This window comes from Haliotis rufescens, unplaced genomic scaffold, assembly GCF_023055435.1.
Source record: "Haliotis rufescens isolate VD_foot unplaced genomic scaffold, xgHalRufe1.0.p SCAF_12, whole genome shotgun sequence".
Taxonomy (NCBI): Eukaryota; Metazoa; Mollusca; class Gastropoda; order Lepetellida; family Haliotidae; genus Haliotis; species Haliotis rufescens.
In genome coordinates, this window is record NW_025963802.1 from 4,555,994 (window position 1) to 4,577,820 (window position 21,827).

The 21,827-nt window shown below is 39.5% G+C and overlaps 1 protein-coding gene across 1 annotated transcript in view; it reads right to left on the minus strand.

Moving 5' to 3' along the window:
• The window catches only part of LOC124138056 (1-phosphatidylinositol 4,5-bisphosphate phosphodiesterase epsilon-1-like), a 385,123-nt gene that overhangs the window by 136,611 nt on the left and 226,685 nt on the right, over positions 1-21,827 (minus strand). The window contains exon 8 of the mRNA XM_046504564.2: positions 7,879-7,950. Within this exon, the coding sequence (XP_046360520.2) occupies positions 7,879-7,950 (72 nt within the window). The remainder of the gene's footprint in view (positions 1-7,878; positions 7,951-21,827) is intronic.

Sequence of the window (21,827 nt, forward strand, 5' to 3'; positions counted from 1 at the left end):
ATTTTTACCTTTATTTATCAGTCGACATACTTATCACCTACATGGCATTTTTAAGTTGTATGAAAGCTTTGTAATGCTAGACACAGACTTGAATTGTTCTTATCGGTGAAGAGTTCTTGACTTGTGTTTTACTGTACACATCTACTATGTGAAAATGAAGAGGCACTCAAGACGAAATGTGAATACCAGGAACAGACCGTGGTAGCTTATTCTGGTCACCAGACGGCAGATCAGGTGGGAAAGACATTACCAGGTCTGAGACATCCCCATCACTGGACTCTGATGATGATGACATTAGCAGATGACATTACCAGAACCCACGGCTGGTATTCAGTTTCAGTTCTCGAACAGTGGAACTACTTATACAAGTGGGTGGACAACTGTCTTGCTAATTAAGTATCAATTTACAAGAGGATTTTAACCAATATTGGTAGGAGGACAACTGTCTTACTAAGTAATATACTACTGGTATGATAAATAAGTTAGAATACTTATACAAATGGACTTACTTATACTAGCGGGTGGACAACTGTCTTGCTAATTAAGTATTACTTAACAAGATGATTTTAACAAATATTGGTAGGAGGACAACTGTCTTACTAAGTTTTATACTACTGGTAGGATAAATAAGTTAGAATACTTATACAAATGGACTTACTTATACTAGCGGGTGGACAACTGTCTTGCTAATTAAGTATCAATTTACAAGAGGATTTTAACAAATATTGGTAGGAGGACAACTGTCTTACTAAGTATTATACTACTGGGAGGACAAATAAGTTAGTATACTTATACAAATGGACTTACTTATACTAGCAGGTGGACAACTGTCTTGCTAATTAAGTATTAATTTACAAGAGGATTTTAACAAATATTGTTAGGAGGACAACTGTCTTACTCAGTATTATACTATTGGGAGGAGAACTGCACATATAAATTAGGTAGTATACTTTTACAAATTGGACTTACTTATACTAGTGGTTGGACAACTATCTTACTGATTAAGTTTCAAAATAAGAAGGTGAATTTTAACAAATACTGCTAGGTGGACAGCTGTACTAAGTATGATACTATTTGAAGGTCAACTGTATTAGTTAATATAGATATACAAAGTGGACTTACTTAAATCAGTGGGCAGGTAACTGTCTTACTCAGTATTATACTATTGGAAGGACAACTGTATTAGTTAATATAGATATACAAAGTGGACTTACTTAAATCAGTGGGCAGGTAACTGTCTTACTCAGTATTATACTATTGGAAGGACAACTGCATTAGTTAATATAGATATACAAAGTGGACTTACTTAAATCAGTGGGCAGGTAACTGTCTTACTCAGTATTATACAATTGGAAGGACAACTGTATTAGTTTCATATAAATAAAGTCACGGGATTTAATTATAGTGCGCGGGCAACTGTCTTACTTATCATCAATATTTGCAACAAAGTGGATATAATTATACTAGTTGGTGGACAACTGTCTTACTTAACATCAGTTATAATACAAAGTGGATATTATGATACTAGTTGGTGGACAACTGTCTTACTTAACATCAGTATACAAAGTGGATTTAATTATACTAGATGGTGGACAACTGTCTAACTTAACATCAATATACAAAATGGATTTAATTATACTAAATGGTGGACAACTGGCTTATGTAGCATCAGTATACAAAGTGGATTTAGTCATACTAGATGGTGGACTGTTGTACCTTAAGTCAAACAATGTATGACTGTAACATCTGTAAAAATCAAACACTGTGTGTTGGATGAGGAAAGCAAGACACATGTTTCTCCTGCTTATCATGATGAGATTACAGAGGCTGGGGTGGAGATTAGCAGTCCTGTGGTTTGCTTCGTCGTCTGGGGATGATTGCACGTACAGAATGCCATATATAGATTGGCTTTAAGCAGTCATTGGATGAGTGAGTGAATATGGTTTTATGCTAATTTTAGCAATATTCCAGCAATATCATGGTGGCTGACACCAGAAATGGGCTTTCCACATTGTACCCATGTGGGGAATCCAACCCGGGTATTTGGCATGATGAGCGAACGCTTTAACCACTAGACTACCCACCACCCCCATTCAAAGTTTGCCTTACCAATGTCATCAACACAATGCAGTAGAACATGTTGTAACTACATCATTTCCAAGAAAATTAATTAGTAACTTTAATTCATTCCAAGATCTCAATTCTTCACATGAGAGGTGTTCCCTTGTAATGAATACATCACAGTTACCTCCCTTGTAAGACCTCTCCAGACTGGTCAGAGTGATAAGTGGAAGGTCAATATGCTGCTAGCTGTTGTTATGAGGGGGCAGCCTTTGAAATTTAAAAAAAATTAAATTATTAATTTTTCTTAATAGTCCAGAGGACTACTGGAAACCTGATTTCACATATACCGGTAATATATAGTCTTCAGAGTTTATACCTGGCCCTGCTTGAATGAGACAAAAAAGTGGACTATGCTTGCATGTTCTGTCTGTCTTATTTAGATCTAATTTGTAGCAAAACTGAAGCATTGAGAACTGGTCCAGAATTATAGCCTTCAAATGATACAAGTCGATGACTAGATTTTTACTAGTCCTCAGCACAATTTTGTAGTCTTGGGCCCAGTGTTTGTAATAATTAAACCCAACAAGACAGGTGACCCATACATGTTGCCTGCTAAAAACTCCAAATTTACCACCCAGCATTCAGACATTATAAATATTGAAAAATCATGAAAACTAAGAGACAAATCATGTCTTGATTAAGTTGAAATAAACAAACTTGAGATTCTATGAGTTATAATAAAGCTGAATACATAAGTAGTCTTAAAATTATCTGCCAGACAGTCGGGCAGGTGAAGCAAATATTTCATGCAGCCCGACAGAAACACTGCTTGGGCCAGCGGACTAGTGGGCTACGGACTTGCATACACTTAGTGGGCTGGCTAAGTAGAATATCCATATCTTGGTGTTGTTGTACAGGGCACTTGTAGCAAGGACTTGTCCCAGCGTGCGTCTCCCGTCAACTGCAATGTACACATGTTCATCGCCCTCTATCAATATTTGCCTCATCAACCACACAGTGGACAATGTACTCAAGATGCTGATTGTGAAACAAGTATAAATGCTGGACGATAATAGGGTCAATCCTGGGAAGAGATTTACTATCGCGGCCTAAGTAGCTAAGTCAACTGGAGTTGATACTTAAAACCATAGAACATTAAACCTTAGACATGGTGAACACTCAGGGTCATGATGGCGGATGATGTGATTTAAACATATTTTATGCATCCAAAGTATTGGGTAGAGCTGGGACAAGTCCGAATTTACTACCCGGGTACCCACACCCTTATTACCCGACCCTACCCGGGTACCCACTGTAGGTCTCAAAACATAGGTACAAAATGTCCGATTGGGCATTCTTTTACCATAGCAATGGCAAAACGTGTTTAGATACATGTATTAAACAATCTGGTCATGCATACACTGAAGATCTCAAGTTATATCTTTATTCAAAGATATGAAAAGTTTGAAGTAATGGGTTCATAGTCAGAAAGAAGTGCGAACATTTGTGACTTGTAGTGTAACCATAGAGTCCTAGATACTTTTTGTCATTAAACAATACATCACGTGACTAACCACGGGTCCGGGTAGTCCTGAAAGTACCCTGGTCCTACTCAGTACCCACCCGACCCGGGTACCCGAGTTACCCGTCACAGCCCTAGTATTGGGTACAAGTTAACAACTTAGAATGCAATCTACTAAACATATCATCATAATGTAATATTATACAATACAAATATATACTACTCAACTTTTGATAGGGAGATCTGTGCTTCCATTTAAATATACACATGACATTTTATGAGAATCGGTTTTGTGTATATTGGAAAGAAATATAATTATCCCCATAAAAAATAGGGTAGTATATTTATCAATAGTATATTTCATAGTATGTTTATATCAATGGCTGATATACATGTATTCTAAACTTCTCAACTTTAATAAGAAAATTTTATTTCTTAACATTTACTGAAAACCATTTCGGATACTGCTGGAATATTGCTAAAAGTAAAATAAACCACACTCCCTCTTAACATTTAAACATACATATAAGTATAGGTAAGAGCACTCAGGCCATGGTGTCTAATTGTTGAAATGGTTAGTTAGAGTCCCTGGTGTGGAATCTTTGTTTTTTTTGTTTTTGTTTATTGTTTAACGCCGCATTCAGCAATATTCCAGCTATATGACGACGGTCTGTAAAATAATCGAGTCTGGGCCAGACAATCCAGTGATTGACATCATGAGCATCGATCCACGCAATTGGGATCGATGACATGTATCAACCAAGTCAGTGAGCCTGACCACCCGATCCCGTTAGTCGCCTTTTACGACAAGCATAGTCACCTTTTACGGCAAGTATGGGTTGCTGAAGACCTATTCTAACCCGGAATCTTAACAGGTCTACCGGCAACCATTTCAAAGATTAGACACCATGGTCCGAGTGCTCTAACTCATTTAAACCATGTCCAACATTTATAGCAACTAAAATTTTGAAAGATATTCAGGAACTTTCTGCTCAACTGTGAGAACACTTTGTGAGTTGGTGAAATATGTTCCCCAAGCCTTCTGCACGTGCACCTTATGCAGCCGACTTGGGTTATGAAATGCATGTCCCGGGGCAAGTATATCATCTATATTGGACCACTTTGAGCACATTTATCAATCAATAAAAACATTACCTGCCCATGTTAATTAGCAAACATAATGTGAGTAATAACATATGCTACTTGTGGAACTGTACTTTTGGGTATTTGTAATAAAAGAAATATCTTTTTTGCATGCTAGGGAGGTGACTAAAGTTTATTTGATGTAATGTGATCTGTGTCAGAGGAATTACTATATGGAATTGGCAACAGTACAACCCAGTGCATATAACAATAATAACAATGATGATGATGATGATGATGAGAGTTCATAAGGAATTGGCAACAATACAACACACTGCACATGATGATGATGATGATGATGATGATGATGATGATGATGATGATGATGATGATGATCAACATTCTCAGAAAGTGAAGAAGAGCTCATGGGTTCAACTGGGAGAGTTTCTATAGTGGTGGACCACGTTATGCGAAAGTCATGATCTATGTCCAAAGGTCTTGACACTGACACTTGGAACAGAGGGATTAAGATTATCCAGGGATCACAGATTCCTGACTGTTGCACTTCTCCACCGACTCCAGTAAATAGTTCCCCCACAATTATAACCTTCACCACCCTTGATCCTGTCCCACTTCACACCCCTTTGGCATCTGACTTGGTTAGGATGATTACTTCTATTGTGGAGGACACCAATTACACCTCTCACCGTGCAGTCACAGGCACCAAGTGTAGGGGCTTAATAATTCAATACTTGCTAATCAGGAGAGTTCTCAGAAAGTACCAAAATAATTTCTTTAATTTGGTTATTACCTGGTCTCACGTATGACCATCCATATCTCTCTTATCCCAATCATACTTCACTGTATGCTTTTTTTAAATACAAAGATATTTTTCTATTTCGGTTATCTTTAATTTCACATTACGCCATCACATATATTTGCTCCAGTCATACATATTTATGCTCTTTTGTATACAAATATTAACTTTGATATCAGTTATTTACCTATCTCACACAAGACCATCACATTATTTACGTATATGACCGCGTATAAGCCGAATTTTGAGGACCAGAAAAAAGATTCTGTAGAAAGGGGTCGGCTTATCCACGGGATACACTTTCACGATAGTATTTTTCAGATCGTGATCTGTCAGAAACATCGCCTGAATGACAGTCCGATAGATTACAACTTCCCGAAAGTTTGGAAGTTGCCACGACTACAGCCATTATTGTTATAAATTATCAATAAAGTTATTATTACCGGTATACACCAATGTTGTCATTATTAAAAAAATGTTATGCATGTTACTACTTCCGGTAATAAGTTTTCAATTGAATGTTCAAAGTTTATCGTTCTTCATAAACTCCATATACGGTGTTATTAATCCCAAATAAACAATATCATGATTATAATATGCGATTATTAATCATGGGTGAGGAATTTCATGTATAAACACACCAGTGTGGGCACAGGTCAGCGACCTTTCAAATGTAAATATTGGACTTTGTTCTGGTGTGACAGATCATCGAACTGGGACAACAATGTCAGCAATGTCTGCAATGTAAGTGATCCCCTTCAACTCCAACCATGGACACTGACAGGGGACACATCTCCCACTTGATGATGGGGGATAGAGAGGCGGAGCGGTACACTTGAGTTGGGGTGGAGGGGTGTAGGGTGTGGACACTTGATGGTGGGGGATAGAGAGGCAGGTGGGTACACTTGAGTGGGGTGGAGGGGTGAAGGGTGAGGGATACTTGATGGTAGGGGATAGAGAGGCGGGTGGGTGCATTGAGTGGAGGTGGAGGGGTGTAGGGTGTGGGACACTTGATGATAGGGGATAGAGAGGTGGGTGGGTGCATTGAGTGGAGGTGGAGGGGTGTAGGGTGTGGGACACTTGATGGTAGGGGATAGAGAGGCGGGTGGGTACACTTATGTGGGGGTGGAGGGGTGAAGGGTGAGGGATACTTGATGGTAGGGGATAGAGAGGCGGGTGGGTGCATTGAGTGGAGGTGGAGGGGTGTAGGGTGTGGGACAATTGATGGTGGGGGAAAGAGAGGTGCCAGGGTGGGTACACTTGAGTGAGGGATTGGGAGTGATGGAGAAGGCAGCAGGGACACACTGAGGTGGGGATAAAGGGGTGCAGGGTGGGAGGGGTACACTTGAGGGTGGGGAATAGAGAGGTGGGTAGGGTACACTTAAAGCTTGAGTGGGGGATGGAGGGATGGGTGGGGACTGAGTGGTAGGGGATAGAGGGGTGCAGGGTGGGAGGGGTACACTTGAGTGGGGGATGGAGGGGTGGGTGGGGACTGAGTGGTGGGGGATAGAGGGGTGCAGGGTGGGAGGGGTACACTTGAGTGGGGGATGGAGGGGTGGGTGGGGACTGAGTGGTGGGGGATAAAGGGGTGTAGGGTGGGGATGGGGGGGTACACTTGAGTGGGGGATGGAGGGGTGGGTGGGGACTGAGTGGTGGGGGATAGAGGGGTGCAGGGTGGGAGGGGTACACTTGAGTGGGGGATGGAGGGGTGGGTGGGGACTGAGTGGTGGGGGATAAAGGGGTGTAGGGTGGGGATGGGGGGGGGTACACTTGAGTGGGGGATGGAGGGGTGGGTTGGGACTGAGTGGTGGGGGATAGAGGGGTGCAGGGTGGGAGGGGTACACTTGAGTGGGGGATGGAGGGGTGGGTGGGGACTGAGTGGTGGGGTATAGAGAGGTGGGTAGGGTACACTTGAGTGGGGGATGGAGAGAGTGGTGGGGGATGTAGCAGGGATGTAGCAGGGATGTATATGAGTTGGGAAATTAGGGATGGTGGGACGGAGAGGGACAGATCAGAGACAGGGGGTGAACTGGTGTGATGATCCATATTGCAGGACTTCTGTGGATAGAATTTCATTTTTTTTGTGCCAGATCAACTCATTTTCTTATTGCACAAACATGCTTATCACAAATTTTGTAGAAGTGAAGAAAGAAGTAAAAAAAGTTGCTGTTTTTTTATTTAGAGCTTTTTTCACATGCTTTTGCTAAATTTCAAGAATTAAAAAAATAATATGAATAAAACCATTTTTTGTTTGTTTTTCTTTCTCCCTCAGGTACACAAGACATCAAATGGTCGGAAAATAAATGCATTCTTTTTGACTCGCATCCATATTTGACAAAACGATTTCCAAACAAAATACAACACTGATAAATAAAAACAGAACTGGTCCTACCTTCTTGTACTGAGCATGCATGCTGGCCGGATCATCGGGCACCTCCAAACTCTTTGCGGTGTTCTTTCTGTCCTGCAAGACAACAAGAGTTATGTCCCTTTACTTAACAGCAACACAAACTGCTTGAAGTTCAATAAAATATACTTATCCACACCAGTGCCACTGGACTGAGACTGTCTGTATCACAGTGACAATGTGGGTGGGTCAGTCAACTTTACCTCTGCATCTTCCAGCTTGCAGAATGAGTTTATTTCTTTTTGGGGAAAAAAAGCTACTGAAAGTTTGATATTTTGCAAGCTGAGCATTTATGAGTATCACACGTAACTTAAATGATACGCAAAGCATGCTCATTAAACAGTTGTTGCGAGTTTCATTTGGGGGTGTCCTTTGACTATGCGCCTGTCAAATGGGTTCGACTGTAGCATCGAGAGCATTAAGGGAAGCAGTATTACTTTGCCAGGCTCCTGAATAATATCTAAACAGTAAGATAAATCACCTGTTTATCTTCCGTTATAAGTAATAACTCTCTGTAAAATCGTGTGTGTAAAACGTTTTGGTACTATAGGTTGGTTGTCCTCCATGCAAATAAAGAAAATAATAGAAATAATAGAAATTACTTATTACATACATATGAAAATCTTAGCACTCTGGGAGTTACACCATACAAGCATCCAGAAGAGATACAGGTGGATGCAACCCTTCGTTTGGCAGCATATTAAATATTAATATTTCTGGTAGACTAACTGTGAACCGAAACAGATAACAGACCACCAGATGTGAGATCTTGCACAAACTTTTGCATTTATCTAGCATGTGATATGTCAATGCACCCCGCCTCTTTCAAAACACATTATTTCGCTTCTACACTGCTGGCATTACAACAGCATCATGAAGGCGGGGGATTTAGTCTGGGCTCAATCCTGGGGTAGGGAGTCGACTCTTTGTGTGACAACTTGTAACTACTACAAACATGCTGGCCATGACCAACCAGCAAAATACATGTCACACACGACAATGATGTCATATTACTTTCGAAATGAATTCAGCTTCAGTGAGGGAGACAGTTACATTCCTTCAAGCCTTCAATAGCAGTTATCATCCCAGGGCCCTGTTCCACAAAGCGACTGTAGCGCTAAGGTGATCGTAGCTCCCATACTTTAACATTATCAGCATGCACACAACCAACAGCAGAATAACCAACTACCCCCTCAATAGTCAGCTGTCATACAATAACCAATTTCCCCCTCAATAGTCAGCTGTGGCACAACCAACAGCAGAATAACCAACTACCCCCTCTATAGTCAGCTGCGGCACAACCAACAGCAGAATAACCAACTACTCCTTCTAAAGTCAGCTGTGGCACAACCAACAGCAGAATAACCAACTACCCCCTCTATAGTCAGCTGTCACACAACCAACAGCAGAATAACCAACTACCCCTCAATAGTCAACTGTCACACAAACAACAGCAGAATAACCAACTACCCCGTCTATAGTCAGCTGTTACTCAACCAACAGCAGAATAACCAACTACCCCTCAATAGTCAACTGTCACACAAACAACAGCAGAATAACCAACTACCCCGTCTATAGTCAGCTGTTACTCAACCAACAGCAGAATAGCCAACTACCCCTCAATAGTCAGCTGTCACACAACCAACAGCAGAATAACCAACTACCCCTCAGTAGTCAACTGTCACACAACCAACAGCAGAATAACCAACTACTCCGTCTATAGTCAGCTGTTACTCAACCAACAGCAGAATAACCAACTACCCCTCAATAGTCAACTGTCACACAACCAACAGCAGAATAACCAACTACTCCATCTATAGTCAGCTGTTACTCAACCAACAGCAGAATAACCAACTACCCCGTCTATAGTCAGCTGTTACTCAACCAACAGCAGAATAACCAACTACCCCTCAATAGTCAACTGTCACACAACCAACAGCAGAATAACCAACTACCCCTCAATAGTAAGCTGTTACACAACCAACAGCAGAATAACCAATTTCCCCCTCAATAGTCAGCTGTGGCACAACCAACAGCAGAATAACCAATTTCCCCCTCAATAGTCAGCTGTGGCACAACCAACAACAGAATAACCAATTACCCCCTCAATAGTCAGCTGTGGCACAACCAACAGCGGAATAACCAACTACCCCCTCTATAGTCAGCTGTGGCACAACCAACAGCAGAATAACCAACTACCCCGTCTATAGTCAGCTGTCACACAACCAACAGCAGATTAACCAACTACCCCCTCAATAGTCAGCTGTCACACAACCAACAGCAGAATAACCAACTACTCCATCTATAGTCAGCTGTGGCACAACCAACAGCAGAATAACCAACTACTCCATCTAAAGTCAGCTGTCACACAACCAACAGCAGAATAACCAACCACCCCATCTATAGTCAGCTGTCACACAACCAACAGCAGAATAACCAACTACCCCCAATAGTCAGCTGTCACACAACCAACAGCAGATATAACCAACTACTCCGTCTATAGTCAGCTGTCACACAACCAACAGCAGAATAAGCAACTACCCCTCAATAGTCAACTGTCACACAACCAACAGCAGAATAACCAACAACCCCTCAATAGTCAACTGTCACACAACCAACAGCAGAATAACCAACTACCCCCTCAATAGTCAGTTGTAAGACAACCAACAGCAGAATAACCAACTACCACCTCAATAGTCAGTTGTAAGACAACCAACAGCAGAATAACCAACTACCACCTCAATAGTCAGTTGTAAGACAACCAACAGCAGAATAACCAACTACCCCCTCAATAGTCATCTGTCAAACAAACGGTAAAACAAACCCCAATTCCCGATCTATAGTCAGCTGTGACACAAACAACATCAGAACTAAAACAACACTGGAATAAGTCTTGTATGTAAACCTTGTCCTGGTTTGCTATTGTTTCAAATCAATATAGTGTGTGTCATCATCACTGATAATGAGATGTCTCTGATAAACATCACACACGGGAGGTAGACAGCCTGCTTCATCACCTGTATGAGTGACTGCCTGGGTCCGTACTTCACCTCAATGTCAGAGCTCTTCATGAGCTATGGCAGAATAAACAACAGTGTTTGCTGCAATCAGATTGGTTGAACAAATTTTATAGGCCAGATTTGTTTCTACATTTTTGCGTGTTTATACTTAGAAATAAGCAATCTGTAAAGATATTATTGTTGACTTTTTTTAAGAACTGAAATGAGCAAAGATGGGAGTGGGGGACAATCTAAATCAAGGGGAGGGTGTGGTGTGCTGCAGTATTTGTTAGAGACAGGCTGCATATTTTTGAAAATATGCTGAAAAGAGGAGGAATACTTTTATTTTTTAATGTTTGTTTGAAGGGGATAGGATAGGGGTGGGGTGGGGGGTTAGAGAGGGTAGAACATCAGTTTTAAATGTATTTTGGGCACAAAGATTTTCCCAAAGAATGTTGGGAGCAGATACTTCCTTTTTTTTTACCCCAAAATCAAAAATAGACAAACCCAGTTACATAAAGGTATAATCCACTGGACTTGTTATTCATATAATACAAAAATTATCACCTGTTCATCTTGAAGGTACGTTGTCGGTCATTCAAAATTATTAATCAGTTTAGAATTTACTGGAGGCTTGAATATTATTAATACTGATTTAAAAAATGAAATTTGCTCTACTCCCAAGCATATTGTAATAAAGTATAGTTTTGCCCTGAACTTTCTAAGTTAAAGCATGAGGGAGCCCTCAGTGCCCTACGATGAGTGTATGTAGTTCCTGTTCCAGGATTACCACTTCCAGTGACCAGAGACAGACATAATTTATAATTCACATGGAGACCATGGTAATTTAAGGTAATTTGAACAGCATCACCCAAAAAGTGTACTTTATCGCAGGATCATAAAAGTACTGTTTGTGCCTTTGATCTCTTAGCGAAGCATTTTAGAATAATCGATATGTTGGATTGGTGGGTGCCTATATACATCTGGACATGATCAGTGCATATTACTGCTGGTGATCACATTTGTAGAAATAATTGTGTAATATACATGGAAAATATATGGAAGTTATTTTCATGTTACAAAGTATTCCATGGGGATCTCATAAAACAGTGAGATCAAATGTTAAACACCAGTTTCAGAAGCTTCGATGTTGGTGCTTATATTATGTGTGCAAACTTGATTAAATGTCATCTTGGATAACACAGACAATAGCTCACTGGGGAATGTATTTATGTTCCCATGCCATCCACACAGCCAGTGTGCAGAATGTCGTGAAAACTCCACTGCCGTTTTTTGGTGAACTATTCAACAAACTTAATAATGATTCTGATATTCATGTTCACGTGTAGAAAACCACATTTTTGACCACATTTTTAATACTCTGTGAGATAGACGCAACTGGAAGATAATATTTCTAGAAAAGTACGAGTCCCTGAGTGTGTTCAAATGTCTAGGAAGCCTAGCTCTGCGCTGATAGTCCCTGAGTGTGTTCAAATGTCCAGGAAGCCTAGCTCTGGGCTGATAGTTCCTGAGTGTGTTCAAATGTCTAGGAAGCCTAGCTTTGCACTGACAGCACAGTATGTTTATCTTCTAACTGAAATGATTCAACTAATCAGACTGTGACACATGCATACCTGATTTAAAATGATGACAGATACATGAATTTGATGAAACTGATAAAAGGAAAATTTATTGTCAACTTCTACGATAGTATGGTAAAGAAAAGGTGTTTGAGATAATAAGTATCAAATGTTTAGATATGTGTTATTTAAGAAATAAACAACGGGTTGGAGTTGTTTATCGTACAACAAAACACAGAAGGGAGAATAAACTGTGAGGGGTGCAGCCCCGAGTGGTTTATTCTTCCTGCAGTGTTTTATTGTATGCTAAACAACGACCACGGGTCGTTTATTTCTTATATGAGATATCAACATTTTGTACTATCAATAAATTGCAAAGCTTTGAAAACATTTACCCGTATTTAAATGCTGATGACTCCCCAAATACAATCTCCCACTTTTGGGTGTGATGGATAGGCCAGCTACATCTATGAGGAACCATTCAATAGATATTTCCCTCTAAAAAATAACGTCGTCCTATTTACGACGTCATCAACTTGCAAGCGCATATTCGAATCTTCAGAAATGACGTCATGATAGAACAATGCTTTATCGTGAAATAAACCATGCTTCAATTTTCATTTTTCTTTGCGATTTATCGCAAAGCTATCTTATATTCTTTAATAGAACATCAGGACAGTCACTTCACTTGTTGCCATGGTTACAATGCTGTGGAGACTTTGTACTGGGTTTGCACTATGTACAATATCTGGAGCAGGCTTTGAAACAGATCTATTGGTTGATGTTGAGGGTTTGTAAACATTGTCATGGAAAACGATTGATCTTCCTTTAATAACATACAGACAAACACTCAGCTGTGAGCAGTGTATTTCTCATTAATCATCTTTAGATCTCCTTCATCTGAGTTTGATGAACAATGTACATATTATCTTGTATTCTGGGAATTGGCAAAACAGGTGCAAGTATTTTGTTAGCAATTTGTCAAAAGATATTATGCTCGGGCTCTAAAAACATACATGACTTGCTACTTACAGAAGATTTATCACATTACAACTACACGTGTAGAGAAGCTCTCTATGCATAGAAGTATGCAGCAAGTCATTAAAGAGAGCTTGTGAATGAATTAGGGGACTCAAACTCAGGACAGATAGGTGTGATGAGTGAACACACTGCCCAGCTGGCCACCCTGGTGACCCTACTAGGTGGTTGGTTGTTTAACACCGCACACAGCTATATTCCAGCTATATGGCGGTGGTCTGTAAATAACTGAGTCTAGACCAGACAATCCAGTGATTAATATCATGAGCATCGATCCACGCAATTGGGATCGATGACATGCATCAACCAAGTCAGCGAGCCTGACCACCCGATCCTGTTACTAGTGCACCAGTTGAGGGTTGTGCATCAAAAATTAAGTATCATCATCATAATATGTCATCATGAAAATTACGCTATCGAAAAAACACTAAAGAAACCAAATGAGCAGGGTAGATAACTCTGATTGAAAGTGATCCCAAGGGCAGGTAACTGAGACTAATGGGGATACTTACCAAGGACTGAATGAAGATGTGAAATGAATGCTTGAAGGGTTTTTTCTAATATATTTTCCAAAGGGAAACTTTCACGTGGCATTGGTTGTTATATTATTGAGATCAATTGTGAGTATTCTGTACAGTACACAGGGGTGGTCGGATAGCCTAGTGGTTAAAGCGTTCGCTCGTCACGCCGAAAACAAATGTTTGCTTCCCCACATGGTTACAATGAGTGAAGCCCATTTCTGGAGTCCCCGTCACGATATTGCTGGAATATTGCTAAAAGCTGAGTAAAACCATACTCACTGTATAGTAACTAACATGAAATTAGATTAAGAGTATTAATAGAAAATCATTAATGGATCCTTGCTATCCACACACTCACTCACTCACTCACCCACCCAATCATCCACACACCCACACACTCACTCACTAGGTGGGAATCAATGTTTGGATGTTGCTTGTAAGATAAGTGAGTACTGTATTCGACGTAATAAGCGCCCAGGGCGCTCTCAAAATTAGAAATAGTGGGCTCTTATTAGAATATTATTTTGGTGAAAAAAACTGAGTTAAAAGATAAATTTCGTGGTTTATGCTGACAGCCTGATATGTTTATATACGAGTGATATATTTTTCCAAAATTTAATTGCCCATAATTAAGGGTGCATATAACACACGAGTGCGTATTATATGAGAATAAATAAGTCTTGTGTACATTGATCAATCGGAAGGGCTGCTAATTGGGATTGTTCACTAGCCAATATCTTAGCAAATATCGCTGTGGGCGCTTATTACGTCGAATACGGTAAATGTAGTTTTGTGCCAATTCACCTGTATTCCAGCTATATCATTAATCATCTCGTCTTGACCTGACAGTAGTGAGCCATGAGCAGCAGTCCAGACAAGGGCAGTATGATGCTTTATTCACCAGGTCACACATTGTAACCATTCAATCCCCTTATTAGGCTATAGAGGCAGTGGGGTAGCCTAGTGGTTAAAGCATTGGCATAAAACCATACTGACTCACTTAGACTTTATGACAAGAATGGGACCTAATCTGACCTGGATTCACCACACGTTAATTCAGAGGATTAAATTCATACTTATTTATTTAAACTCCTTTCTCATCAACAATGATATTTTCATAGTCTGTAAATATATAGATCCGTCCCATCAGATGATCAATATCTATAACAAATCAGTGCTTCACTAGCCATGCCCTCCAAGACTGGCAGCTGTTTAGGCAATGAATACACAGAACAGCTTACCGACCTTAGTCAACAGGTGGCGGACAAAATGTGGTACGAACTAGGTAGCATCATAGCATCCTTAATTACAGATATAAATAAACAGGAGACAATATTGTCAATACACCCTGAAAGTATATTTTAGCCAATAAAAATAACAACAAAATTCTGTTACAAAATTCAAGAACTTGCTACATGGAAGGGAGATAATGGGTTATACTGGAATTCAAATTATGGAAACAGGTCAAAATATTCACAGTCGCCTAAGGCTTGGCTGCAGCGATCTTTACGCAGATCAATATCATAGACGCACGCACGCACGCGCTCCACTTTTATAGTCTAACCAGCATCCCACACTTTTAACACAGTGCCTGATAGTCCAGTGCCACTTGAACACCACTAAATATTGCAGATGTTTCCAATACTTCCTCACCACTGCTTACATTAAATAGTACTAAATTCCCGACAACTAATCATTGTCCAAAAACAATGAAATGAACTTCTACTGAATCTCAACAGAATTGACGTAATACAGTTACAATCATTGTTTAACAATAAATTACTCTGCCATGTAACATTTTGTTATAAAGAAAAATATATTATTGATAATATGCTTTGTTTTCTAACATATTACAAAAATATTCAATTTTGGGTGAAAACAATGAATGGATCAAATTTCAATAACAATTTAAAAAAGCCTCACAAATCCATAAGTTCACCAGTTATATATAATTGCTTTATTTTTTTATGAAACCACTCAAAGAAGTAGTACTCCAAGCACTCAAAATTGATTGCCGACCACTTACGTTTACATTCATATTTAAAGTCCACGTCTCTAATCCTACGTTTAGATCTTAGTGTTAAAGGCATCAGGTTACCAAAAGCAAACAGTTCTACATGTCACATTTACACAAATGAGATAAAGCCAGGATGATTTATTTCAGTTCATGATTATAGAATTTCTTGGTCTTTATACAAAGAGGCTCAGGAGACAAGCCAAAATGTGTAGGGTTGTTTAGAAGTTAAAAGCCACCACAATTTGCTTTTAAAAATATATTTCAGAACACATATCCATTTATTTTGCAAAAATACAGGGTATCCATAAAAAAATAGGATGTGGCCTGACATAGAAAATATGAAAAATAGTATGTAACTGCTCCAAGTACATCTTCCCGAGGCAAGGGAGTTAGCTGACTGTAAAAGTACTCTTTCCACCCTTGCCGAACTAGGATGGAATTTCGTGGCTCGATCGTAGCGCCACCAGTGGCTATAATAAGTTATGTCCCTTCTATGTCCCTCCTATTAACCAGTAAGATTTCACATCTCATATCACTTGCATTTGCTTCATATCAAATGCCATTGCCCAGTGAAGACAATCTGATCGATCATCAAGATCTATAGTGTGAAAAAAAACCAGTCTTACTTCGCAATATGCATCAAATCACATGAGCACCTTCATTAAAATCATGAAAAGATTTGGAAAATATCTGTTGACGCAATCCTGCAATCGACCGAAATTTGCACGGCAGTTTACGATTACGAACCAGATGTCGATTTCATTACTCAATTTTGATTGGACTCATTAGTTCTGCCAAAATATAACTCCATAATTCCAGGGTGGAAATTGGACTCTTACAGTCAGTTAACTCCTTTGCCTCAGAAAGATGCTCGAAGTATACCTGCTAGTCTTCCTACATAACTAGAATAAGAGGTGACTAATGAGACCGGATGGTCAGGCTCCCTGTCTTGATTTGATGCATGTCATCGTATCCCAATTGTGTTGTTCGACGCTCATAATGTCAATCACTGGATTTTCTGGTCCAGACTCGATTATTTACAGACCACCGTCATATAGCTGGAATATTGCTGAGTGCGGCGTTAAACAACAAACAAAAACCATCACTAGAACTTATTACACTTAGTTTACACTTTCAGTCTGACGAGCACATAGAAGCTCACTGTGACACACTACAGTGCATCCGCTGTAGATAAAGCCAGCACATCATTTGGCAAACCGACACTAATGAGCAGGCTGTACAATTGGAATTGCAAAAAACAATCCTGCATATCTGGTTGAGAAACAGAACACAAGAACGCTGGAACCATCACTGACACAATAGGAGATATCTGCCCAGCGGTATAGAGGTGTACGTAACCTTGGTGCTGCCCACAAGATGGTAAACATGATCGTCTGACTGCAGGCAGTAGGCGAGTAGCTATATTGATAGGACTGGGCTTGGAGGGCATGCTGTTCTGTGTCATCTCAACGAAAAATGCAAGGACATTTATATTGAAGCCTTCAATAGGCATTTTGAAGTTTGAAGAGCATGAATACATGACACGTTTTTACGGATAACAATTTTAAAATTTTTCCTACACTTCAATAAATCATGTGGCTGTTAACCATAAGTACTTAGGGACAAGTCATTTATTATTGAGTGTGTGGGGGTGGTGGGTGGGGGATGGGGGAGGGTGGTTGTTGTTGTGTCACTTATTCACGACCCCTCCTTTAATCTAACCAGCTGCAGCCCACACAACCCTAAAAAAGATTACCATTCCCTGACTTGCATGTACATATTAATTATTACAGACTAATCTAGAAGATGGTTAATGGGTGTTTATCAGAGCAGGGCAATTAATGTGGTCTTTAAAACCAGAAGTCAAACTAGGTAACGTCATGTAATAAATGTTGAGGGATCAGTCATTTGAGATTATTTGGGGGAGTAAATGTTTATTGAAAAAACCCAACTTGTTCTAGAAAATACATGAAATATTTTTGCCTCTGGCTTTGCCAAAACAAACTTGTTTCCTGGGCATTTTGTTGTGAAAAGAAGATATGTGTTCAGCTGAACTTTCATAAAAAAATTGTACATTATAAAATAGTGACTGTCAAAGATATTCTTTTTCAGACAAAACTCCCATCCCCCATAAAAATGTTGAGATATGTTGGTATAATACATTTAGTTTTCATCAGCAAAGCCAACGGCAAAACATTACTGGAGTTTTACTGCAGTGTAGAAAATATGACGTTTTACAACATACCTAATATAATTTCATAAAGCCTAAAAGGTAAAAAAATGAACACGGACTGAATGAACCAACATCGACAAAACTTTTTTAGACTGGTGATATACATTGAAAACAGTTTTTTGGCGAACAAGAACTGAACGAACTGTTTCCATGGATTGCACTGTGTTGATGAAAAACAAATTGTATTAATCCTACCACTCAAGGGACTTTATTCAATTTCAAGCTTGCCCCGATTTATCACTGATTCCACGGTTGATGTAAACATTCTGCGTAGTGAATATTATTTCAAGTGTTGTTATGACAGAGACAGATAAACTTCAAGTATTTATACACCTTGAGTTAAATAAATAATCATTAGGACCGCCATCTTCGTTAGTCTTGCAATCAAATGGGATTGCCAGTGAGGATAGGTGATGTGTTTGGAAACATTCCACGATCAGCTGATTATGTGCGCAGAACCTACTGGATTGAGTGTCATTGTCCTCAGATCCCAACGATACATGCTCATGCCATCAACCATTGGTTTTCATGGCCAAATCTTGATCTGCAATATGCTAAAGTAGACACAATTTATGGATAACAACTTCCTTAATTACTGGTTGGTTGGTTGGTTTGTTGTTTAACGCCGCACTCAGCAATATTCCAGCTATATGACGGCGGTCTGTAAATAATCGAGTCTGGACCAGACAATCCAGTGATTAATATCATGAGCATCGATCCTCGCAATTTGGGATCGACGACATGTATCAACCAAGTCTGCGAGCCTGACCACTCGATCCCGTTTGTCGCCTTTTACGACAAGCATAGTCGCCTTTTACACAAGCATGGGTTGCTGAAGATCTATTCTACCCCGGACCTTCACGGGTCTCCATAATTACTGTAAAGGCGATGTTTCGGTATAGATCCTTACACTGTTGTCAAGCAATATATGCTTCCATGATATAGCTTGAATACTGCTGAATCAGCACCTTCACTCACTCACTCACCCTGCAGTGTAATAGAGGGGTGAATGATTAATGACATTGTCAGCACAATTCCAGCTGTATCCTGACAACCTTTACATAACCCAGTCTGGACCAGGCAAATCAGTTGGAGCGACTATATGGGCTATTTTCAGTGTTGTGATAGTATTGCAATAGTACTCCACACAATTTCAATAGTATTTCAATAATATGAAACCTACTTTAAGATTTGATAATTATATTAATTAACTAATAGACATGAAAAAAGTATTGCTGACAATGTCAAAGTCAGCCATTTTCCTCCCTGTCGCTACAAAAAAGAAAGGGAAGTAACTCTAAAATTTAAACCACCTACATTGTATTTTAGGCCAAACTTCTTCAAACCAACTACTAAGAAATAAGGCCTTACTGTTGTCCATACTGCCCCTTGACACCAAAGTATTATTGTCAGGGTTGATTATCGGTGTATTTAATTCCTACAAACATGTCACATTATGACATTAAAAACCAAGTGATGCTCTAAATAAGAAGATTTACGTTCAAATACAGCGTTTCATGTTTTCCTCTAGTTTGAAAGATTTTGGGAAAGAACATCCATATAAAAAGGAATAAGAATCGGTCGCCATTAAGTTCAGATCTCTATAAAGTGATAAGGGAAGAGAATATATTGATGTCAACTACATTATTCTGAGGAACACAACGTGTTGGAGTATATGCTTACGGTACTCCTTCATCAGGTGAATACATGCTATGGGGCAGAGAACATATATATGTACCTGTAAGAACCTGTAAAGTGATTGTTTTTATATAACTGACTTACTTCATGACAAGTGTGTGCATTGCTTGCATCTCATTAGCATGTTGCAAATATTTGGTATACATGTATTTGGACTATGGGACAATCACTATCGGGCAATAACACAATGTTCAACATTTGCAGCAACCTCATTTGTGAGGGTTAGTGGATAGAATGGATATGTTTGAACTAGAACTGATCCTGCGACCACCTTCAACATATCAGGAACATCCCTTTAATAAATTGTGGAATTATCAATTCTACTACCTATGTGCACTCTTGCTATGCCACATATGGCAACGATTGCAAGTTTAGCTCAAAGAAAATCTGCAAATTGTCGATCTGCTATATTAGCATGCTGACCATGGTAGACAAGCCTGAAGATACAACCTTCAAAGTGTGCCCCAAAGTGGGCCATTGATTAACTAATTCACCTGGAAATACACATTGTGTCTAGGAAGGAAGTCTCACTCATGATGGGCAGCTGGGATCCAACACTTGTTTTGCCCTGGTACATGTTTATGCTCACCGAGAATCTGCAGCATCCGTCACTTTTAAACCAACAGCCACATAGCTAGGGGGAAATAAGGAGAGGTGTGAACATCACCGTCTGGCAAACACAACCAGTTTCTGACTCAGACCTTGATTTTATGACTAAAACCACATTATTTGTTTTAGACCATCACTTTTTGACTTAGACCATCAACTTCTGTTTTAGACCAAATTATCTGACTTATCTGACTACAAGATCTGTTTTAAACCATCATTTTCCTACTTAGACCATAATTTCTGACTTAGACCATAGTATCTATTTCAGACCATAGTGCTTGACTTTCACAACCAGTTTCTGAGCACAGTATCCGCTTAGACCACCACTTTCCGACTTAGACCAAATAGATCATAGGATTTCCTTTACAGTGATTTCCGTTTAAATGTACCAAAGTTGCCAAGTGAATTTTATGTTTTTCCTTGACCAGGTTTTGTGTTAAATACTATTAAACATGCTTATGTATTGAACTGGTTAAAGATCAGGGCCCACTTGCACAAAGCGATCTTAGCGCTACGACTATTGTAAGCCTATGTTAAAGTATGGGAGTTAAGATCATCTTAGCGCTAAGATCGCTTTGTGCAAGTGGGCCCAGGTCTAGCTTAACGGTATTCTCAATAAATTGCACTTGAATCTTTTTAAACCATATCAAAAGTGAAACCATACACTGTTGGCACATTTCTCATCCATGTCTTGGCCTACCTCAGCCATGTGTACAGCTAACAAGAGTTATCTGTCCTTGATAACAAGTTTCAGTTAGAGTTATCTCCCTTCCTCATTATTGGCACCTTGAGTACCGATCATGCCCCTAGTAGTGTAAAACATTTCCTTACCCACCTCAATCCCAACTAAATGATATTATCATGTGACTGCAGGAGCCAATATGGTACACAAGCAGCATACAATATTCAATGTTTAATGAACAGTAATGAGGACTTGATTACTAACTCATCTCCAAGACATATACAATAAAATTATAAACAAAACGAAGTAGAGCAAAGATTATTCGTTTACAGCAATATCTGTAGGGTGCAGGCAAACGATTGGCAGGATAAAATGGCAGCTGAAACATTTGGAAGCTGCTACAAAAAAGCTGTAACTAAGGTAGATGTTACTGAGGAAGCTGTTACTATGGAAACTGTTGCTATGGAAGCTGTTGTTACTAAAGAAACTGTTACTAAGAAGCTGTTACTGAGGAAGTTGTTACTATGGGAGATGTTGTTACTAAGGAAGATGTCACT